Consider the following 20,718-nt stretch of genomic DNA (forward strand, 5'->3'; position numbering starts at 1 on the left):
GCAAGTGATAATACATTTGAGGTTGATGATATGGACAGATCGTTCATAGTCAATTTAAACTAAAGGACCTGTGACCGTGGTGGCTTCCAATTAGTTGGATTTCCTTGCAAACATGATGCACTTGGCAATATCTACAAAATGGAAAAGTTGGAAGATTACTGTGATCATTGGTTCTCCAAAGACATTTACTTGAAGGCATATGCTTCTATGATTCACCCTATACCTTATGAAAAGATATGGCCTCCTATGCATGAAATTACTCCTAAGGTTGTATCGCCCCCTCCTTTGAGAAGAGCTCCTGGTAGACCAAGAGTTAACAGAAAAAGAGAACATGATGAAGGACCTTCATCTCAGCCAAAAAGGTCTAGTATCTTAAAGTGTGAAAATTGTGGTTAGTTTGGTCACAACATGAGAACATGTCAAAGAGCTCCTGTGCAAAGAAAGAATCCAGCTAATACTCATGCTCAACAGGTATCATCATACACATATTTGTACAAATTAAATGTTCTTTCTTGACTCATCAACTGCTTATGTTGTTTACTTCATGACAGATGCCAACTAGAAGAGGGAAACCAGGCAGAGGAATTGCAAATTTAGGACTGCAAGGATCTGTTCTCAGGGTATAAATCATGTTTGAATTATGCAATTAGTCCTTAGTGTTACCTAGTCATATTACTTTAACATGTAAATTTGTTATGACAGGATCATGCACATGGAAAGGTGCCTATTGTGCATTCAAGTAAAGGTAGGAATTCAAGTCCGTCTACTGGAAATGCCACCACAAATGTTCAGGTTATTGTATAGGCAGGTACAATTGCCTCTAAAAGAAAGGTACGGGCTCTTTTATTATGAAATCCATTCTAGTGCTGCTCCATATGTATTCAGTAAGGCACAAGCTCTTCTATTTTGAACAACTGCAGAGAGGAAGGCCTTCAAATGCTACTTTGACAAATGCTGCAACAGGTTCTCACAGAAGAGTTGCACGAGAACTTGCTCAACCAACTAATCATCTGTCAACAGCTCCTGTTCAAGCCCCTGGTGATGCTCATGCTGCTACATCTGTTAGCATGAATGCAGCTGCAACTCTTAACTCTGCCAATATTAGCACCAGCAGTAGTTTTAGCTTGCATTTATAATTGCTACTGTTATGCTTACATTTCTCTTCTTTTGTGCTTAGTGGTGCTTTGTGAAGTATAGTTCATTAATATGCTGCCTATTCATGCTTTTGTATATGGTGTTGTGTGAAACTATGACTAAACAATGGTTTTGCAATCCTCACCCTCTGCCTGAATTGCTTTAAGGCAGATGGTGTTTTGGATAGTCTTGGATTGCATTTCTATTTATTTAACTTAGTTTCTGCACTGCTCATGAACCTGTTCAATTCACTCTCTTCCACCTTAGTTTCTGCAACAAATCACTCTTTTCCACCTTAAATATTGATGCTTAAAGTGAAAGTGGCTTCCTTCTTAATGCTGGTTCATAATATGTTGAAAATAAAAAATAAATCCTATCCAAAGTCAAGGTACTGCCGTAGTGTTCTAGATCCAAAGATCAAGATCTATGATGTTGGCATGAAAAAGAAGGGAGCTGATGAGTTCCCATTCTTGGAAAGTGAGAATGTCTCTAGTGAAGCACTTGAGGCTGTTTGTACTGCTTGCAACAAGTACATGACTAAGTATGCTGGGAAGGACGCATTCTATTTGAGGGTTAGAGTTAACCCTTTCCATGTCCTGCATATTAACAAGATGTTTTCAATTTGCTGGAGTTGATAGGCTTCAATATGGTATGAGGGGTGCTTTTGGGAAGCCATAAGGAACATGTGCTCGTGTTGCTATTGGTCAGGTACTTCTCTTTGCATGCTGCAAGGATGCTAACAGCCACCATGCTCATCTCAGCTTTGAGTCATGCTAGGTTCAAGTTTCCTCGTCGCCAAAAAATCATAATTAGCACGAAATGAGAATTCACCAAACTGTGTCAAATGGAAACAAGAGCATCGTATTGTTCCAGATGGTGCTAATGCCAAGCTTCTTCTAGTTTATTTATGGTTTTTATTTCTGATGCTAATGCCACTCTTTTTCCTTATTTCACTTACATCCCCTTACTTTTTCTAATTTATTTCTGGTTTTTGTTAGTTTTCATTAATTCACTAATATAACTTGTATACCTACCTCAGGGGCATTTATGGGAATAAATTTTCCTCTCTTTCCTGAAAACACTTTTTTATGTTCACTTTTGATATCATGGGCTGATTTTGTTATAAAAATCTTAAACCTCAAGGGAGGTCAGTGTAATTGTGGAAACCTCAGGGGAGGTCAATGAAATTGTTAGAAACCTTAGGGGAGGTTTTTGAAATTATCCCTTAAAAAAAATTGGAACTTATATTGAAAAATGTATCTGCCAAATTTCTCTTTGTAAGCTTTTTTTTTGTTTTTTTTTTTTATGAAGAGCTGTACTTTTTGTAGTTTTTAATTAATAGGCATCCTGTATATTGGCAAGTATAGAAAACTAATTACTTATTGCAATACATTTCGTTTTTACCCCTCTCTCAAGCAGAATTCTAGTTCGGTTAGTGTCCAAGAGTATTGGATCCTAATTGATTTTGGAGGATGATATTGGTGTTGAAAGTTAGAATATTTTTTGAGTAAATTTTATATAAACTGATGGTGTATACACTATCACCGTTGGATTAATGATATATGCGCAAAAGTTGAATTTTAAATTTAAATTTTGTATATTTATCATTCATCTAACACTGACATCGTATACACGGTTAGTGTAGGAAAGATTAATTCTTATTCTTTATATACCACAGTTATCTACAAATCTACACCCATATATGTACATTTATATCTATATGTAACTATGAATTTGGAGTACCACTTTGTGGTGTTAAGACACCATAGTCACCCCTTGAACTTTCCCCTGTACCAATAATTTTTAAGGGTGAAGAGGTTCTAACCTCTTTGATTCAGACAAAAAAAAAAGTTAAAAACATGCTAAATTTGAATTTGAATACTATTATTTTCACAATTGCACATTAACCCTACTACTAATTAATTGACAACTGTATGTTATCTAAACTTCTCCAATCATTCATTCTTGATCCTCTACCATTTTTAGACATTTCATTATGCATTAAATGTATAATTTTCCACTAAAAAAAGTACTTTATTCATTTTCTATATATTTATTTTGAAAATATTAAATTAAATTTTACAAAAATGATTTTGAAAAATGTAGTATTTTAAACATTTGGTGCAGACGCATCGGATTTGCTAAGTACTAGTCTATACAATATATAGCAAAGTATTAATTTTTAATATTAACATACCGTCGACACTTTTTAAACTTCCAATTGCACCCTTTAAATATATAGGTAAGTAGTCCTAATCTCTTTGATTAGCCCCAAAAAAAAAACCGTACCAATTGTGAATATGAATGCCTCTACAAGTAAACATTAACTCCATTGGTACTCAATTCACAACTGTGAATTAGCTGAACTTTTCCACTCATTCAATTCATTCATGATCTTCTATCATTTTTTTTTTTTTGGTTTTGCATAATCTCCTTTTTCCTTAAACGACTAATAGCATGTTATAAGTTACCATCCACTTACAAAATTCTATTATATTCAATTTCCTATATATATTTTTTTGCAAAATATGAAATTCATAAATGTGATTTTTACAAATGTTTTTTTTTTTGGGTGCACACAGACCAAGTGTGCATCGATTACTAGGATACATATAAAGAGATTGGACAAAGTGCTACAATCTTAAGCATGTACATCCACGTTCATATCTACTTTGCAAATATTTAAAGAGTAGGCTAGAAATCTTTACAAATTTTTGTAATTTTCTTATAATTGCTCCAAAATTTAGAAAATATATTTTCCTTTAATAGAGCATAATCTTAAATCAGATTTTTTCCCCTTTGCATAGTAGCATCATATCAGATTTACAATATTGCCCCAATTGATGATACATCCTAACTCCATCACTGCTTACATATAGGGATATGATCAAGAATTAATGTCCAATGTCTTTCCACATAGCCAATTGATAGTTTGATGTAATGCATTTTCTCAGTAACTGTTTGCACACTTTGCATTTATATTGCATGCATATATGAGTGACAATTCGACACTTCAAAAAATCACACTCATAATTCTCATTCATTTCGATGAACCAAATTCATTTCTATTGGCATAACTAAATCAAAAGTTTCGAATTATTGAGTATTGTATTCAAAAGTTAGATATAAGGTGTTTGAGTATTGTATTCAACTGAGAGGAGTGAAAGAGAAATTACGAAAAACTAGTGAGCGTCTTGATTGTTTATAAAGGCAATTTTGCCTAAAATTTTATTCTGATTTGGATGCGAGAATAAGATGTGCTTTACGTGTTTGTAATTATTATATTTCTCTTCTCACACTTTTTACACATGTCAACTATCCTCCGCTGCTTCTTTATATGCTAACAATTCCTCCATAAATTTAGTATAAGCGGGTTACCGACATATGCCAAGGAATAGATTCCATGCTTCAACTTTGCGAGTCACCAATAAAGCTCAAAAGAAAAATATCCCATACCTCAACTGTTAATGTTAGAATATATTATTAGACTCGACAAATCGAGCTTCTCCCTTTTTTTTTTACCCTATCAATAGAGAAACGGTGAGATTTAAGAATTGAAAAAGGCAAATGAAAGATTTGAACCCAAAATATCTAAATTCTGAGATTTCACCCTTAATCACTTTATTAAGGGGGACCAAGCTTATGCCCTTTGTTAGAGTCAATCTCCACCAATATGAGTTTGCAGCAACCTCTTAGAAGAGATGCATAATAAGGTGGATTGTTCTTGCAACTTGGTCCGACATTTTCTTTTTCCCCTTCTCTTCTTCCATTGCCAGAGACCAAATTGAGAGAGGGAAGGGGGAGGGCAGGAGGAGAAGGAATATATCTCGTAAAACTTGAATATTGGTCCCACGATTACTGGAAACTGTGGACGCCATGATTTTTGTTCGCTAACTCAAGCACACTCTATCTTGATTTGCTTGGAATCTGGAGATATTCTAGAATACAAATTACAATCAGAAATTGACCTATCTAAAAAGAATAAGAATCTACCCTCTTGGCCATAACTTAATTCACTAGATTATGAAGAATAACTTTGGAAATTGACCAGCACTAACATTTTCCCTCTACAAAATGTGGCAATGAACTTATAAATCAAGCTGTGCATACTTTTTTCATCGAGACCATCTTATTTCTTTTTTCTTGTCTCTATTTGTATACAAAAATCTGAAGCAATACATAGATAGATTCAAAAAAATTCACCAATGGCTCAAGAGGGGCCTCTATCTGCTGAACTTGATATGCTTAGTCATGTTCTGAGGCTGGTGGAGGCTTTTCGGGCTTTCGACGCTGACAGTGATGGCCAAATTTCTGCAGCAGAGCTTGGTGGGATCATGGGATCACTAGGATACAATCCAGCTGAGGCAGATATTCAGGCTATGATGCAAAAAGGTGACACTAACAAAGATGGACTGCTAAGCATTACAGAGTTTCTTGATTTGAACACCAAGGACCTTGGACTTGGTGGCCTCTCAACTATTCTCAGGAGGGTTTTTGCAGCCTTGGATTTTCAGGGGGAAGAGTTTGTGACCGGTGAAGAACTGTTTGAAGTTGTGGAAAATATGGGACAAGATTTGTCTCTTCAAGATTGCCAGAGTATTATTGCTTCTGTTGATGGGGATGGAGATGGAGCTATAAGTTATGAGGACTTCAAGCTTATTGTCAATGCCCTCCTCTAGAATTCTGTTCTGGTTTTCCATATCTAATGGACAAATACAACAGGCATAAAGCAGTAGTACTAGTTTGTAACCCATGCATAAGCATGGATATGTATTTGTTTCAAAAATAAGGAATAAGAACATAAAATAATGTTACTTCAGTTATTTTATTTTTTGAAATATGTTTTTTACTTTAGGTTAACATTTGTAAGTACTAGAAAATGAAAACTTAGATCTAATATACATGACCATTTTCCCGATATCAATCGACCTAACTTCGAATCCTCTAGTACATCTTTATTCTTGTAAATATGCTTACAAACTTCTATTTGTTTTGCCTTCACTTTAGAATGTGTGGACAAATTTATGCTATCACTATCAAATTCCAAAGCATATCTATAGTCCTTCAATCATTTCCAAACAAGAGGAATATTATACAATTTCGTACAGATTTGCTGTTCTCGTATGAATTAATTTGCCGTTTCGATACAAATTACTGATCAACAGTTCGAGATCAAAGGTATTGCTTAGCCAAATTGGCCATATAACATGAAGTTCAGGAAGTAACAATCGAAGCCTGGAAATTCGTTTCCTAATGAAGACATCTAAAACTTGGCAAGCAAAATTCCTCAAGAGAAGCATATCAATGTCAATGAAATGGTTGATTCCTTTTATCCCTTTTATCTTTGAAACCTTATACTCAACTAACGTACAAGCATTTAAATGACAGTTAATAAGGGGATCAGAGCCAAAAAAGTGGAATACCGTATAATGCTAACTTTGACATACCGTGGAACCTTATCCTGACTCCAGGGACTGTAACTCAATGTGAATAGCCATCAGGATCACCATCCTCCCCGAGAAATATCATGTCCTTGTCTTCAGAAGATAGTTTGTATCATAGTGCATAAGACAATTGCATCCCCTGCTCCACAACAGATGAGACCTGCCTTTCAGTTGCATTATAAAAATTCTGAAATCTGCATCTCATATACCAGAAAACAGATGATAAAACAGAGCATCCATATTCCACAGACAGTAAAATTAACATATCAAGCACTAACAAAAGAAAAAAGCGACTGAATCTCTCAATTCATAAGATTAGAAAAGCATTTTCATGCAGGTTAATATGAATAGCATGCAAAAATTATCCAGCTTAGTAGCAGCCAAAGCAACTTATAAGCCATATCTTTAGTTCCTGCACATACTTTGCTCATAAGCCCATTTCATAGAGATACCTTCCTCGCAAATATGGTCTAATCACCCAACTTATGTTTGAGGACAAGTGACAAAAAAATGCAACATAAATTACATTGACAGAAAAGAACAGGTCTTGAAACTGGTACATGCGAAAAGAAGGGGGCTTCTTCTACATTTTAATCAGGAAAATGCAGCAAAGTGAGAAAATAAATAACTTCAAAAACAGCTTTGGAAAATTAAAAAAAAAAAAAACCCCAAAGAAAGTAAGAACTAGATATAAAAGATCAGCAACAAGGTTTGGCCATTGCAGGAAAATTGTTAGCAGCTGAAACACAATGTAGCAACCCACGCCTTTTAGTACAGCCCATTACACCAATATTATTTCAAGTAATCGATTAATATTACTGTCAAAGAAGTTGCGAATGTCAGCTTCAGTAAAACAACACTTGACAGGCTTTGTTCTATGTTCTCTGTAGTTGGACAACTCCAGCAGGGTTGGTTCTAGTGTTCAGAATTTACTAACAATGAAAAGCTAAGGGAAAAAATGCAGATATGATATGGTACATACAGCAGAATAATAACCTTAAGTATATTCGTCACCCTTTTCTAACTCCCTCCAAGCTAAAGATTGACTGAACAACTGATTGCACATATATAAACAATTATAACATGTATTCATATATAACCATGACTATCCATGGGACCTCAAAATTTAAATCCAAAGCAGGACAATGGTCTAAAACGTTTTTACACTTCTAAATTGGCTGCTAGGCTCCATCTAGGATTTGAAATGAAAGTAACAATTTTATCCTACTTACAAGAAAATTCTCCAATTTATACAAATGCTGAAACTTTTCAATAAATTCAAAATCACAAACTATATTTCCGGATCTAGTTTCATTTCCTAATTCCAATAAACAAACATTACATGCAAGCTAAAGTACTAAAACCATGAAAAATAAAGAAAAAGAGCCTTCACAATTTACTTCTTAAGTGATATGCCATATTGAGGTTCTCCACAAAAGGATAAACAACAAGTCTTTCAGAAGAAGTGATAGAAATCCAATTAACAGCAGAGAATTTCTATGAACTGCTACAATTATCAATCAAACTTCCATATGGACCGTGGCTTCCTCCGCCAGGACCAAAGATCTTTGAGGGATTCGCAAAAATATGACCAACGGAGTTCCCCCAATACCCAGTTCAAAAGTGAACTCAAATAGTTTTAGTTCCAGCAGACAAAAGTTTAGGTGCCAAAAACTGCAGCGCCAAAAGTTGCAAATAATGTGAAGGTCCTCTTTATCTCCCATCCATAAACTTCTTGCTATCAGGATCAATCTTCAGCATCAACATAAGTAGAGAAGGATTCTTCTGTTTTTCAGTAGCTAAACCAAGCAAAATGGAAAAAGTAGCTGAATCCAATGATAATCTTCTGCGAACCATTTCTTCATGATACACCAATGCGTCCTCATAATGACCTCCCTTAAGGAGTCCTTGCAGAATGACATTGTATGTAACACTATTTGCCAAGCAACCCTTCTCTTCCATTCTTCCAACGAGCTCTTTGCCTTCGATGAGCAGACCTTCTGAAAGCAGGCCAGCAATCATGGTGTTGTATGTTATGACATCAGGGTCCAATCCTTTAAGGGAGAGATTTTTGAAAAGATCTCCGGCACTATCGAGCCTCCTGCATTTACACAACCCATCAAGCATGATATTGTACATTTCAATGTAAAGATCTGTTCCATTGGCTTCAGTTGCATGAAATAACTCCAATGCTTCATCGACATGTCCAGTCTTGCATAATCCATCCAGTACCACACAGTAAGTGTGAAAATCAGGCTTCATGCCAGAAGCTTGCATCTCCTTGAAAATTTCTCGTGCACTAAGATACCTTCCTGAACTAAATAACCCGTGCAACACAGTGTTATAAATAACAATATTAGGTGTTAAACCTTTATGTGGAATCTCTCGAAAGAGCTTCATGGCTGCATTCACTTTCTTGGTCTTGTAATAGGCATTTATCAGAATACCATAGCAATGGAGATCGGGTGTAAGGCCACTAGCAACCATGGTATTGAAAACTCTACTTGCGTCATCTATTCGACTCTGTAAACAGTACCCATCCATTAAGGAACTGTATGTGACCAGGTCGGGATTTTGATCTTGCTGGATCATGATCTGGACTACCTCTTCAGCATCTTCTATATGCCCTTCCTTACATAGTGCATCCACCACTATATTGAAAGTAATAACATTTGGAACAATTTTACAAACCTTCATCTCCGCAGAGAGCTTGTCAACATCCTTCCATTTACTTAAACTGCAGAAACCTTGAATCAAACAACTGTAAGTGACAACATTCGGGGGAATGTCCTTTTCAATCATCTCCTGTAAGAGGGCAAGAGCTTCATCAACCATTTTATGCTTGCACAAGCTATCAATGACGGTATTATAAATAATTGCAGTCGGTTTACAAGGACTTCCTCGTTTTTCCATTGCTCTGAGGAATTCAATGGCTATTTGAGTGTTTCCTGCCTTACAGAGCCCATCTATCACAATGGCCAACATAGTTTCATTGGGTTTACAAAGTTTTTCCTTGATCATCTTTTTGAACAATTCTTGTGCCTGAGGAACCTTTTGTTCTCGAAAAAGTCCCTTAAGCAAAGTGCCAAAGGTGACTACATTGGGAACAAAACCACGTTTGAAGAAGCCAGCCAATGTAGAAAAAGCTAAATCCACTCGGCCCACAACGCAGTAACAATTAATCACTACATTGAGGGTGCGCTCATCAACAGGAATGCCCTGGACACACATATCTCTAAAAAGGGAAACAACTGAAGAATAATGATTCTTCATCTTAACAATACAAGTCAGCAGTTGATTGAATTGAATAACAGAAGGCAGAGGCCTCACCCGGACCATCCGCTCGAACAAGCTCAAAGCATCATCAAGACTGTTGACATTATTAATATCATTCCTTAATTCAGGTTGAAATTTCAGAGCTTTTTCAGAAGAACTCTTAAATTTACTACTAATAGCAGAATAAAAAGCCAAATGGGGTTTATGGTTTGGGGATGCAGAGAGAAATGATGCAAGAGTAGTTCCACCTGCAGGAGCAGTAGTACCTAATGAAGCCGCTGCTTCCTGAGACCGAGCAATGGAAACCCTTACCGCAGAAGAAGATCTTCTCTGCATCGGTATCATCTGCTACTACTTCTTCAGCTGATGAGGATTTGGAATCCTTCAGGCAAATTTCAAAGCGCTTAAGTACTTTTCTGGACGTTTGGGCAGCATAGTTTATTAAAAAGTAATTTCCTAATAGAATATTTAATCAAAGTGCGTATCACTATCAAGTGATTAAGTACTTTAAAATATACTCCTATTTAAAAATATAATTTATTAAATACTTATTGTATTGGATAATATGTAATTTTAAAATATATTTTTTTCTTTATTTAGTTCATGATATAAGATAAAATGATTAAATTTATTATTTTATTTTTAAAATTTTATTTTTTATTTTTTAAATAAAAAAGTTATTCTAAAAGCACCAAGTTTAATCTTTTTGTTAAAAATACTTTTAACACCAAAAGTTACTCTTCTAATTTTTTGGGATGACGTTTACAAAATGCTTTAAAAGTGCTATTTTACCAAAAACACCGAAACCTCAAACAGGCCTCACTCTTCCTCATTTCTCTGGTAATCTTCCATTTTCTATATGTTAATTTCTTTTCCTCTGTTTATCCTCTAGTAGTTATTTTTAATGTTCATCTATCTGTTGTCTACTTTCACATATATTATCCTTTTATATTGGCTTTTGGTTTTGCTTTTTCTTTAAAGAAAGAAAAAAAAAAGATAAAAGAGGCAAGACAAAAAGGGAAAAAGCAAACACCATTTGGTTTCATTTCCATACTATTGGTCCAACTCCTTTGTCATTGTACTTTGGTTTTTTGTGTCATAGGTTTGGCTGTTTTGTTCAGTTACTTCTGGCATACCATTGTATTGCTTTAATTGCTGGATAAATTTTGGAGTTTTATTGTGAAAATTATATACAGCTGGTGCTGGTATGACCAACGTTTTTAAATTGTAAAGAGTTTCATGGAAAACAAGAAAACAGAGTGTTACAAATCGTTAATGTTCAGCACCTGTATGGTTTTAATCCTTAAAATTTTAGTAAAAACGAATCTAGTCCCTAACATTTAGCCCATATGGATTTTTAATCCCTAAAATTTTGACAACAACAATTTTAGTCCCCCAATGTATCCAGTTTAAAGCAGATTTAGCACATTTGAAGAATTATTCCCAATTACTGTTAGTTACATGCAGTCATGCATCCATCAAATTAAATTAAACGTTCAACATTTAAACCAGAAAACGTATCTAAACTTCATTCTGGAGACAAATTCTACAAGGCCTTTTTGAAATCTCCACCTTAGGACACAAAATTAAATGTTCAGCCTTGTTTGGATTGCCGTTTTCCGTCGGAAAATTACGTCGTTTTCCGTGATCACATTTCTCTATTACCTTTTTTCCTCACATACATCAAATCGCTACAGTAATTTTTCCATGAAAAATCATGGAAAATGCAATCCAAACACTTATTAATCTTCTTAACAGCATTCAAAACATGCCACCGTTATTCTCTTTGCAACACATGACCACATCCCTAATTAGTGCAAGCAATATCGAAAACATACTTCAATCTTTTCGACCTTGGTTCCGTAGGAGCAAAGCAGGTCAAAAAGATTGAGAAATAGAACCATTTGATTTAATTCATTTTCAATAGCCATGAGATGATCATCTTAGGGTAATTCTTTTGTTAACGGATGCTCCTATCACACTCGTAGTCTTTGAAGGATGAAAACCAACTATGTAATATCTACATCAAGAATTCAAGTTTTGTATACGTCATTAGTCCGATCCTTTGTAGAAACTACCCATAATAACGATCTCACAAAATAGATTTGTTTATCACAAAATAGATCTTGACCCTGCCTCATGTCTTGGTTTGAGTGGGGATAGCATTTCTCTTTACATGTCCATGGAGTTTTGAAAAATCCAAACATCACAGAGATAGATAGAGAGGTAGGAATTTCTCGGACGAACCGCACTCCTTCGTATATGTCAGGAGTCCATTGATGATAAGGGGATCTGCACAGAAGAGCTGTATGGCAGATCAATGAAAGATCACTTCTCCACATTGTTTATGGGTCACTAGACAGTTTATTTCTTCCACAAACAATAGAAATAATCAATCATTCTTCTGCATTAGATACTTATCTAAAACATCATTATGGAGCAAAATATTTCGTTTGACAAAATGATTTAAATACCAATTCCTTCCATATAGAATTCATTATAACTAATTCCATTCATTTCAATACCTAATTAATTGTTTCTATCCATTTTGAACTCACATCAAATCTTCGCACTCTGCACTAAAAATTCCACTGCTTTCCTGCTCTACCAAAAAAGAACAAGAATTAAAAAATAAATAAAATTGATAGATACGAAACTTGTTAGACTAGAAAAAGTATTATATTATTACCATTTTGACGTGCCAGTAAGACTCTTTTTTTTTATTATTATTATTTAAACTATTGCACATGATGACCTAATAGCAGTTAGCAATAAAAACCAACTCCTCAGTTATTATTGTAACTTAAGAACAACCAAATATTAGGATTAAAGAATCCCATAATCAAGTCTATTGTCGAGAAGCAACTGGATTTATTTAAAAAAAAAAAAAAGAGAAAGAAAAAAAAAAAAGACGGACAGTTTCTTGGATGAACTATTCCAAGTTATTGCAAGAAAACACAATTTTTTTTGCCACATTTCTACTGAGAATGTCTGTTCAATTTAGTACAGCATTGGCAATTAAAGGGGAAGTGATCAGAATAATTTTTCTGGATCACACTTAAAAAGGGTTTGGATTTCAGTCAAATGCAGTGAAAACAAATCAATGACCATGACTCATCTATGGGACCTCAAACTATGAATTCAAAGCAAGAAACTAGTCTAGAAAGTTTTTACACTTTTGAACTGGCTGCACCTTTGGCACCATTTAGGACTTAGAAAAAAAATTCTCTCGAAATAACAGAAATGCAGCTTAAAACTTTTCTAGCAATTCAAAGTCACAAACTATATATGCCATTTCATTTCTTTTCTTATTTCCAATAAATTCAAATCTTAGTTATGCGAAGTAAAATTGACAGGCAAGCTAAAGTACCAACTCCCATGATTCGGTGTTTGATCGTATGTTCATTTTCACTTTAGTTTCATGTTCATTTCTCTCTATTTTGGAAGCTAACAGCATGTTACAACCAAAAACCTTGGACTTATGAACAAAAAATAAGAAACCCGTTCCTTTGAACCTCAAAAATGTCGAAAATGGTGGATTCTTAGACAGATGGTTTTGGCCTCTGTTTGCATTTGAATAATGTTATTTCCCATATATGGCTCTGTGAAGCTTCTGGTGGGGATGGACTAAGATTTCTTTGAAAGTTTTTGTGAAATAACGAGTAAAAAGTGAGTTCTGTGTTCACGACTTTGGAGTTTTGTTTATGCAAACTTGATGATTTTGGGTTTATACCAAGGTACTAGACATATTTATCAAGTGTTAAGAGTTTTTGATTCCTATAAAAAAAAAAAAACTCTTCCAGGCTGATTTTCCGGTGAATTTTTCGGCCAAAATTTCTCAGTTTCCGGTGACTATGGCTAGAAAACTAGCCGCTCCTTGACCGGCCATGTTGACCCGTTTCATTGCTGGCTTTCTAGTTTCTACCTATGTTTTCAGAACCGGACCGGATAGCGACTCGGCCGAGGTCAGGGGTCAGGGGTCAATGGGTTCGACCGGGGGTCGATAGGGGTCGAACCGGATGACGTCATAAATAAAAATTATTTAAAAATTAAAATATTATATATATAATATCTAATAATATATTGATATTAATAAAGGCATATTCATATATATTTGATGTTTCAAATATATTTAACAAGAAAATACAAAGAAATTAGAACAATCAAGTAGCAATTTATATTATTTAATAAATATTAACAAGTTTAGAATTAAAATTATGAATTTAATTGAAAAATAACATCAAATTTTAGGACAATATTTATAAAGTATCAAATATTTGAGCTATATCAATAAGTTTTAACAATTTAGGGGGTCAAAACATAATATTAAAAAGTTTGAATTTTTTTAAAAAAAAATTACTGTTGAACCGGAAAAACCGGTTTTTTCCCGGTCAAACCCGGTCAAACCCGGTTTTTGACCGGCTTTGACCGGATTTTAAATTTCCGGTTTTCTAATGTGACTCGGACCGGCTACCTGGCCGGTTTCCGGTTCGACCGGTTCGACCGGCCGGTCCGGTCCGAGTCTGAAAACAGAGGTTTCTACTGATTTCGTTTCCTTGGATTTCCTTTCCTATTTCTTGGGATATTTATTGATAGAATGAGGAAGTGGGCCAAATGTTTACCAGCTCTTACGTGCTCCTACGTATTTTATGTGTTTTTTATTTTTCTATTTATTTACTTTTAGCCCATGCTCATTTCTATGTTTATTTATTTATTTATTTCAAGTCTTATAATTATTTAGAGAGCACTCGAATACCTGAAATGTAATCGATAAGTTATATTTTTCTTTCACAAAATTTATAATTAGATACGTAAATATAATATATAAGTTATATTTTGCAAAAGTTGTAGTTAGATTAATGACAAATGTAAAAAATATGTTTATTTTCTTATATTTGTCCTTTTAAATTGTAATTAGATTCCTCAATATAATAGTTAGGTTTTACGTGTTTACGTAACTCATATGTTTATATGCTTATATGTTTTATCCACTTTCATTAGAATTTTTGCATCTAGATATTATTCTTATGTTGTATGTGCTTTATGTACTCTTATGTGTTTATTTATTCATACTTTATTTGTTTTATTATAAAGTATGGACGAGAAATATCACGACACTAGTCCAACGCTAGTTATAACTTCTCCCTCCATTTCCTTATTAGTCCGATGCTAGTAAGAACTTGTAAAAATATGTTAGTCCAATACTAGACCCTTAAGTTATCCACGCATTAGATTCATTCTTTGTGTGCCATTTATTGCATTGTCATGCATTTTCCTTATTTCTAGGTCATTTTTTCATTTGCATGATATTTCTTGTCATATTATTCTCGGGAACCATATCATTTAGATTTGCATTTCACTTAGAAAATTCGAAAATAAATTAGTTCATCTACTTGTTTAATTTAGAAAAATCATCTTTTGAATATGGGAAATGGGAGAATATTTGCTTTCATAACCTTAGAACCCTATTACACCTCTATAAGAAAGGAAACTGTCTCACGAGTTTTAGTCCCCCGTATCCATTATGTTACATTTCCTTTTTCTTTGGCTACTTATATTTATATACACAAGTTTTAATTTTGTTTCTTTTCTTTGAGTTTCATTTTTACATACTCGTGATTCCTTTAAGGGATCATTATTGGATTTTGCAACTAATGCGTTGATACAAACTAGACCTTTAAAGGACATTTAGTCCCTTCCGATACCCCTTTTAAATTTACGTATGCATTCATATAGTAGCATCCAAATGCGATAAGTTTAAAGATTAGATTAGGAAAATTTCAATTAAATCTTGCAACTAATTTTGATTCAGTTGAAATGGTACTTTAGATCCGAGTCAATCGAATTTTTGCCTTTTCTTTCTTCAACCGTGATTTCCGATTTTTTTTTCTCTTTTTTTCAAAAACTGGAATCGTCTAAAAGAGGCTTTTCGTTTTTTTCTATTAAATACTCTTTTTAGTGACTCAGTACACCTAAACTCATTAGTAAGTGGTGGCTCCCTTTTTTAAAATTTTTTTTAGACTATCCTTTTGAATCCAACATCACATTTTTAAAGTCCCCTTTTAGGCCCTTTTGCTTTTGGATAAATTTTATATATACTAACAGTGTATACACTATTACCGTTAGATTCATGACACATATGCAAAAGTTGGATTTCAAATTTAAATTTTGTATAGTTATCATTTATCCAAAACACCGTCAGTGTAGGAAAATTAATCCTTTTCTTTTACTTTTTAAAAACAAAAAATTCATTCTGTAACACCACCCTTTTTATTTTCGAAAAATGGGGCGCAGGATATAGCATGCGAAAATTATCCAGCTTAGTAGCAGCTACTAAACCATATCTTCAGTTCCTGTACATACTTTGTTCATGAGTCCATGTAACTGATATGCCTTTCTCGCAAATATGATCTGATCACCCAAAACTTTATGTTTGAGGACAAGTGAAAAAAATGCAACAAGTGAAAAAATAAATAACTTCAAAAACAGCTTTGCAATTTTTTTTTTTTTTTTTAAAAAAGAAAAGAAAAACCCCCCTGCAAAGATAGCAAGAACTAGATATAAAAGATCAGCAATAAGGTTTGATCATTGCAGGAAAGCTGTTAGCAGCTGAAACAGAATGTAGTAACCCTTGCGAATGTTAGCTTCAGTGAAACAACACTCGACAGGCTATGTTCTATGTTCTCTGAAGTTGTACGACTCCAGCATGGTTGGTTCTAGTGTTCAGAAATTACTTACAATCAAAAGCTAAGGAAGAAAAAGATCACAGTGCAATAAAATGCAGACATGATATAGTACATACAGAAGAATAATAGCCTTAAGTATTAATTAGTCACCCTTTTTCACTCCCTCCAAGCTAAAGATTGACTGAACACCTGATTGCACAAATATCGACAATTATAACATGCATTCATATGTAACCACGAAAATCCACGGGACCTCAAAATTTAAATGCAAAGCAGGACCTAAAACGTTTTTACACTTCTAAATTGGCTGCTTGGCTCCGTTTAGGATTTGAAATGAAAGTAAAAAATTTTATCCTATGTACAAGAAAATCCTCCAACTTATAAAAATGCTGAAACTTTTCTTGAATTCAAAATCACAAACCATATTTCCAGATCGAGTTTCATTTCCTAATTCCAATAAATTCAAACATTACATGCAAGCTAGAGTACTAAAACCATGAAAAAGGAAGAAAAAGGTCCTTCACAAGTTTCCTCTGAAGTTATATGGCACACTGAGGTTCTACATGAAAGGATAAACAAGAAGTCTCCCAGAAGAAGTGGTAGAATTCCAACCAACAGCAGAGAATTTCTATGAATTCCTATACAGACTGTGGCTTCCTCCACCAGAACCAAAGATCTTTGAGGGATTCGCAAAAATATGACCAACCGAGTTCCTCCAATACCCAGTTCAAAAGTGAACTCAAATAATTTTAGTTTCAGCAGATAAAAGTTTAGGTGCCAAAAACTGCAGGACCAAAAGTTGCAACTAATGTGAAGGTCCTCTCTATCTCCCATCCATAAACTTCTTGCCATCGGGATTGATCTTCAGCATCAACATAAGTAGAGAAGAATTCTTCTGTTTTTCAGCAGATGAACCAAGTAAAATGGAAAAAGTAGATGAATCCATTGAGAATCCTCTGCAAACCATTTCTTCAGGAGGCACCAATGTGTCCTCATAATGACCTCCCTTAAGGAGTCCGTGCAGAATAACAGTGTATGTAACATTATTTGCCAGGCAACCCTTCTCTTCCATTTTTGCAATAAGCTCTACAGCTTTGACGAGCAAACCTTCTGAAAGGAGGCCAGCAATCACGGTGCTGTATGTTTTGACATTAGGGTCCAATCCATTGAGGAAGAGATTTTTGAATAGATCTCGGCCACTATCGAGCCTCCTGCTCATTTCTTCCCTTTCTTATTTTAAATGCAAAAGCAAATAGCCTGTAGCCAAAATTATTTCATCCCATGCAGATCAATGGTGATGCTTAGCAAAGTTAGCCATAAAATCTGTACTATAATAAAACCTCTACCAGCTTTGGAGTTAAAAAAAATGTCATTAATTGTTTTGCCTGTTCTTATAGCTCAACATCACTTAAAAAAAAAAAAAAAAAAGACAAGAAAAAACTTCAAAGGATTGGCATGGAAACCAATTTCTTCTCCATGTTTAACTCTCACGTTGAATTAATCACCACTTAATAGAATCCTCATCCTCCTAACCATCTAAGCTGCCACCTTATTATTATTGTTGTTACTGCTGCTGTTGTTTGCCCCAAACTTACCCTCTACCATTTTTTCCACTTTCTTCTTTATTTCTTATTTCAATATTTCAAAGCATAAAAATTAGCTAACATACTTCAATAAATCACATACTCATAGCATCATTCTTTGCCTTGTATGTTGGGTGTCCTCGCCTTGTATTGCACGCATGTTGGATGTGCCTTTTCCACAGGTCTAGATTAAGTTTAAGGACGTCAGCATTGGTGAATGGAAATTTGTATGCTAGTGAAGACATCCAAAACCTGGCAAAAAAAATACGCTTGAGAAGAATATCAGATCATTAATTCCTTTCATCCCTTTGTCGTTAAATGTTTAATACAAAACATGTGAGCATTTGGATGACAATAAGGGATTAAAGCCAAAATTGTGGAATACTGAAGAATGCTGCTAACTTTGGTCAATCTGAGATATCTTGCTACACAATTTACTAGACAAAAGGTAGCCTCAAACCTTATCCTAACTCCAGCCCATTGAGGCATTAACTCAAGTGGATGACCATTAGTATCACCATTCACCATCCTCATGTCATTGTATGCAGAAGACAGTTTGTATCCAACCAACATTGTATCGTACCCCACAAGTCAACTGCATCCCCTTCTCCACAACAGATGAGACCTGCCTTTCAGTTGCATTATTCAAATTCTAAATTAGACAAGAACCTGCATCTAATATACCAGAAAACAGTTGAAAAAACACAGCACCCATATGCCACAGTCAATAACATTAATGTGTCAAGCACTAAAACGAGAAATTAACCACTGAATCTCTTGATTCATAAGATGAAAAGAGAATTTTCTTGCAGATTGATACGAGTAGCATGCAAAAACAATCCAGCGCAGCAGTAACTACAACTAACTAACAAGCCATAGCTATTAGTCCTAAACATACCTTGCTCAGAAGGCAACATATGTTTCCCTAAAGTATGATCTAATCACCCAAGACTTGTGTTTCAGGACAAGTGACAAAAAATGCAATATAAATCACATTGGGAGATATGAATCAATCTTGAAACTAGGCCTAGCACACATCAACAAAAGGGGGAGAGGGGAAAAAAAGCTGCTTCTGAATTTAATCTGGAAAATGAAGCAAAGTGAGATAATAAATAACCTCAAAACAGCTCTGAAAATATAAAGGATCAGCAACACGGTTTGATCATTGCAAGAAAACTGCAGTTGAAACATAATGTAGGCATTGAGGTAAAAGCACATAATGTAGGGCAAAGTCTAGGTTAGCATTCAATTCTAGAAAGCTACCCTTGCCTTTTATACAACCATTACGCCAATATTATTTCAAGCAATGGTGTAATATTGCTTTCGAATGTGAATGATACATTGCTACAACTTGTACAAAAACAGAGGCCCTCTGCTCTCTTCTCTCCACCCCCCTCCACCCCATCACATTAATTCATCCTGCTCATACCTTTTACTTATGCCATCACTTCATCATTGTTAACAGGTATCTTGGGAGGAAAACATCTAGTCACTGTATTATGAGTGACCAACTAATATTTATAGGAGTACAAACCTAACCGACTATTTATAAGAATACCCTTACTAATATATTATCTACAAGAATACTAATATTCTCCTAACACTCCCCCTCAAGTTGGAGCATATATATCATAAGCACCCAACTTGTTACAAAGGTATTTCACCCTAGAGCCCCCTAAACTCTTGGTAAACAAATCATCTAATTGATCTGCAGACGGTACATGAGATGTCTTGATGACTCCATCAAGTAATTTCTCTCGAATGAAATGACAATCAACTTCAATATGTTTTGTCCTTTCATGAAATACTGGATTAGACGCAATATGGACAGCCGCCTGATTATCACACACTAAATTCATAGGCTGTTTATACTCAAACCCAATTTCAAGTAACATGCTTTTCAACCAAACCAACTCACACACAGTGTGAGCCATAGCACGGTATTCAGATTCTGCACTTGATCTGGAGACAACTGTTTGCTTCTTACTCTTCCACGACACTAAATTACCACCAACAAACACACAATATCCTGTGGTCGATCTTCGATCTGAGGCAGAACCGGCCTAATCTGCATCACTATATCCTTCAATATCAGTGTGTCCATGATTTTGATACAGCAACCCTTTTCCAGGTGCACCCTTAAGATACCTGAGAATCCGTATAACAGCATCCCAATGACTAGTACGAGGGGTATCAAGAAATTGACTCATAACACTCACTGCAAACGAAATGTCAGGTCTCGTTACAGTGAGATAATTTAACTTACCCACAAGTCTTCGATATTGCTTAGGATCATCAAGCAATGTTCCTTGATCTCTTGCTAATTTCACATTGGGATCCATAGGAGTATCCACAGGTCGGCAACCTAACATCACAACTTCACTCAACATATCGAGTACATATTTCCTTTGACATAAATAAATCCCATATTTAGACCGAGCTACCTCAATACCCAGAAAATACTGTAAATGACCTAAATCCTTTGTCTGAAAGTTTGCCTGCAGATTGGATTTAAGTTTCTGGATCCCCACAACATCATCACCTGTAATCACAATATCATCCACATAAACAACTAATAAAATTTTACCAGCATTA

The 20,718-nt window shown here is 34.8% G+C and overlaps 2 protein-coding genes and 1 pseudogene across 2 annotated transcripts; 2 read left to right on the forward strand and 1 right to left on the reverse strand.

The window, feature by feature from the left end:
- Nucleotides 1–1,484: 1,484 nt before the first annotated feature.
- Nucleotides 1,485–2,111, forward strand: LOC113700673 (large ribosomal subunit protein uL16-like; annotated as a pseudogene).
- A 3,130-nt stretch (nucleotides 2,112–5,241) lies between these two features.
- On the forward strand, nucleotides 5,242–5,957 carry LOC113700345 (probable calcium-binding protein CML29). Its single transcript, XM_027220771.2, has one exon. It carries the CDS (start codon nucleotides 5,340–5,342, stop codon nucleotides 5,811–5,813), a length of 474 nt encoding a protein of 157 aa, XP_027076572.1. The 5' UTR covers nucleotides 5,242–5,339; the 3' UTR covers nucleotides 5,814–5,957.
- Nucleotides 5,958–7,670: 1,713 nt separating this feature from the next.
- Nucleotides 7,671–10,264, reverse strand: LOC113700344 (uncharacterized). The gene is made up of 2 exons (XM_027220770.2): nucleotides 10,121–10,264; nucleotides 7,671–9,948 (listed from the first exon to the last, which is right to left on the reverse strand). Exon 2 carries the CDS (start codon nucleotides 9,915–9,917, stop codon nucleotides 8,292–8,294), a length of 1,626 nt encoding a protein of 541 aa, XP_027076571.1. The 5' UTR covers nucleotides 9,918–9,948; nucleotides 10,121–10,264; the 3' UTR covers nucleotides 7,671–8,291.
- Nucleotides 10,265–20,718: the final 10,454 nt, after the last annotated feature.

Source organism: Coffea arabica, chromosome 7e (genome assembly GCF_036785885.1).
Source record: "Coffea arabica cultivar ET-39 chromosome 7e, Coffea Arabica ET-39 HiFi, whole genome shotgun sequence".
Classification (NCBI taxonomy): Eukaryota; Viridiplantae; Streptophyta; class Magnoliopsida; order Gentianales; family Rubiaceae; genus Coffea; species Coffea arabica.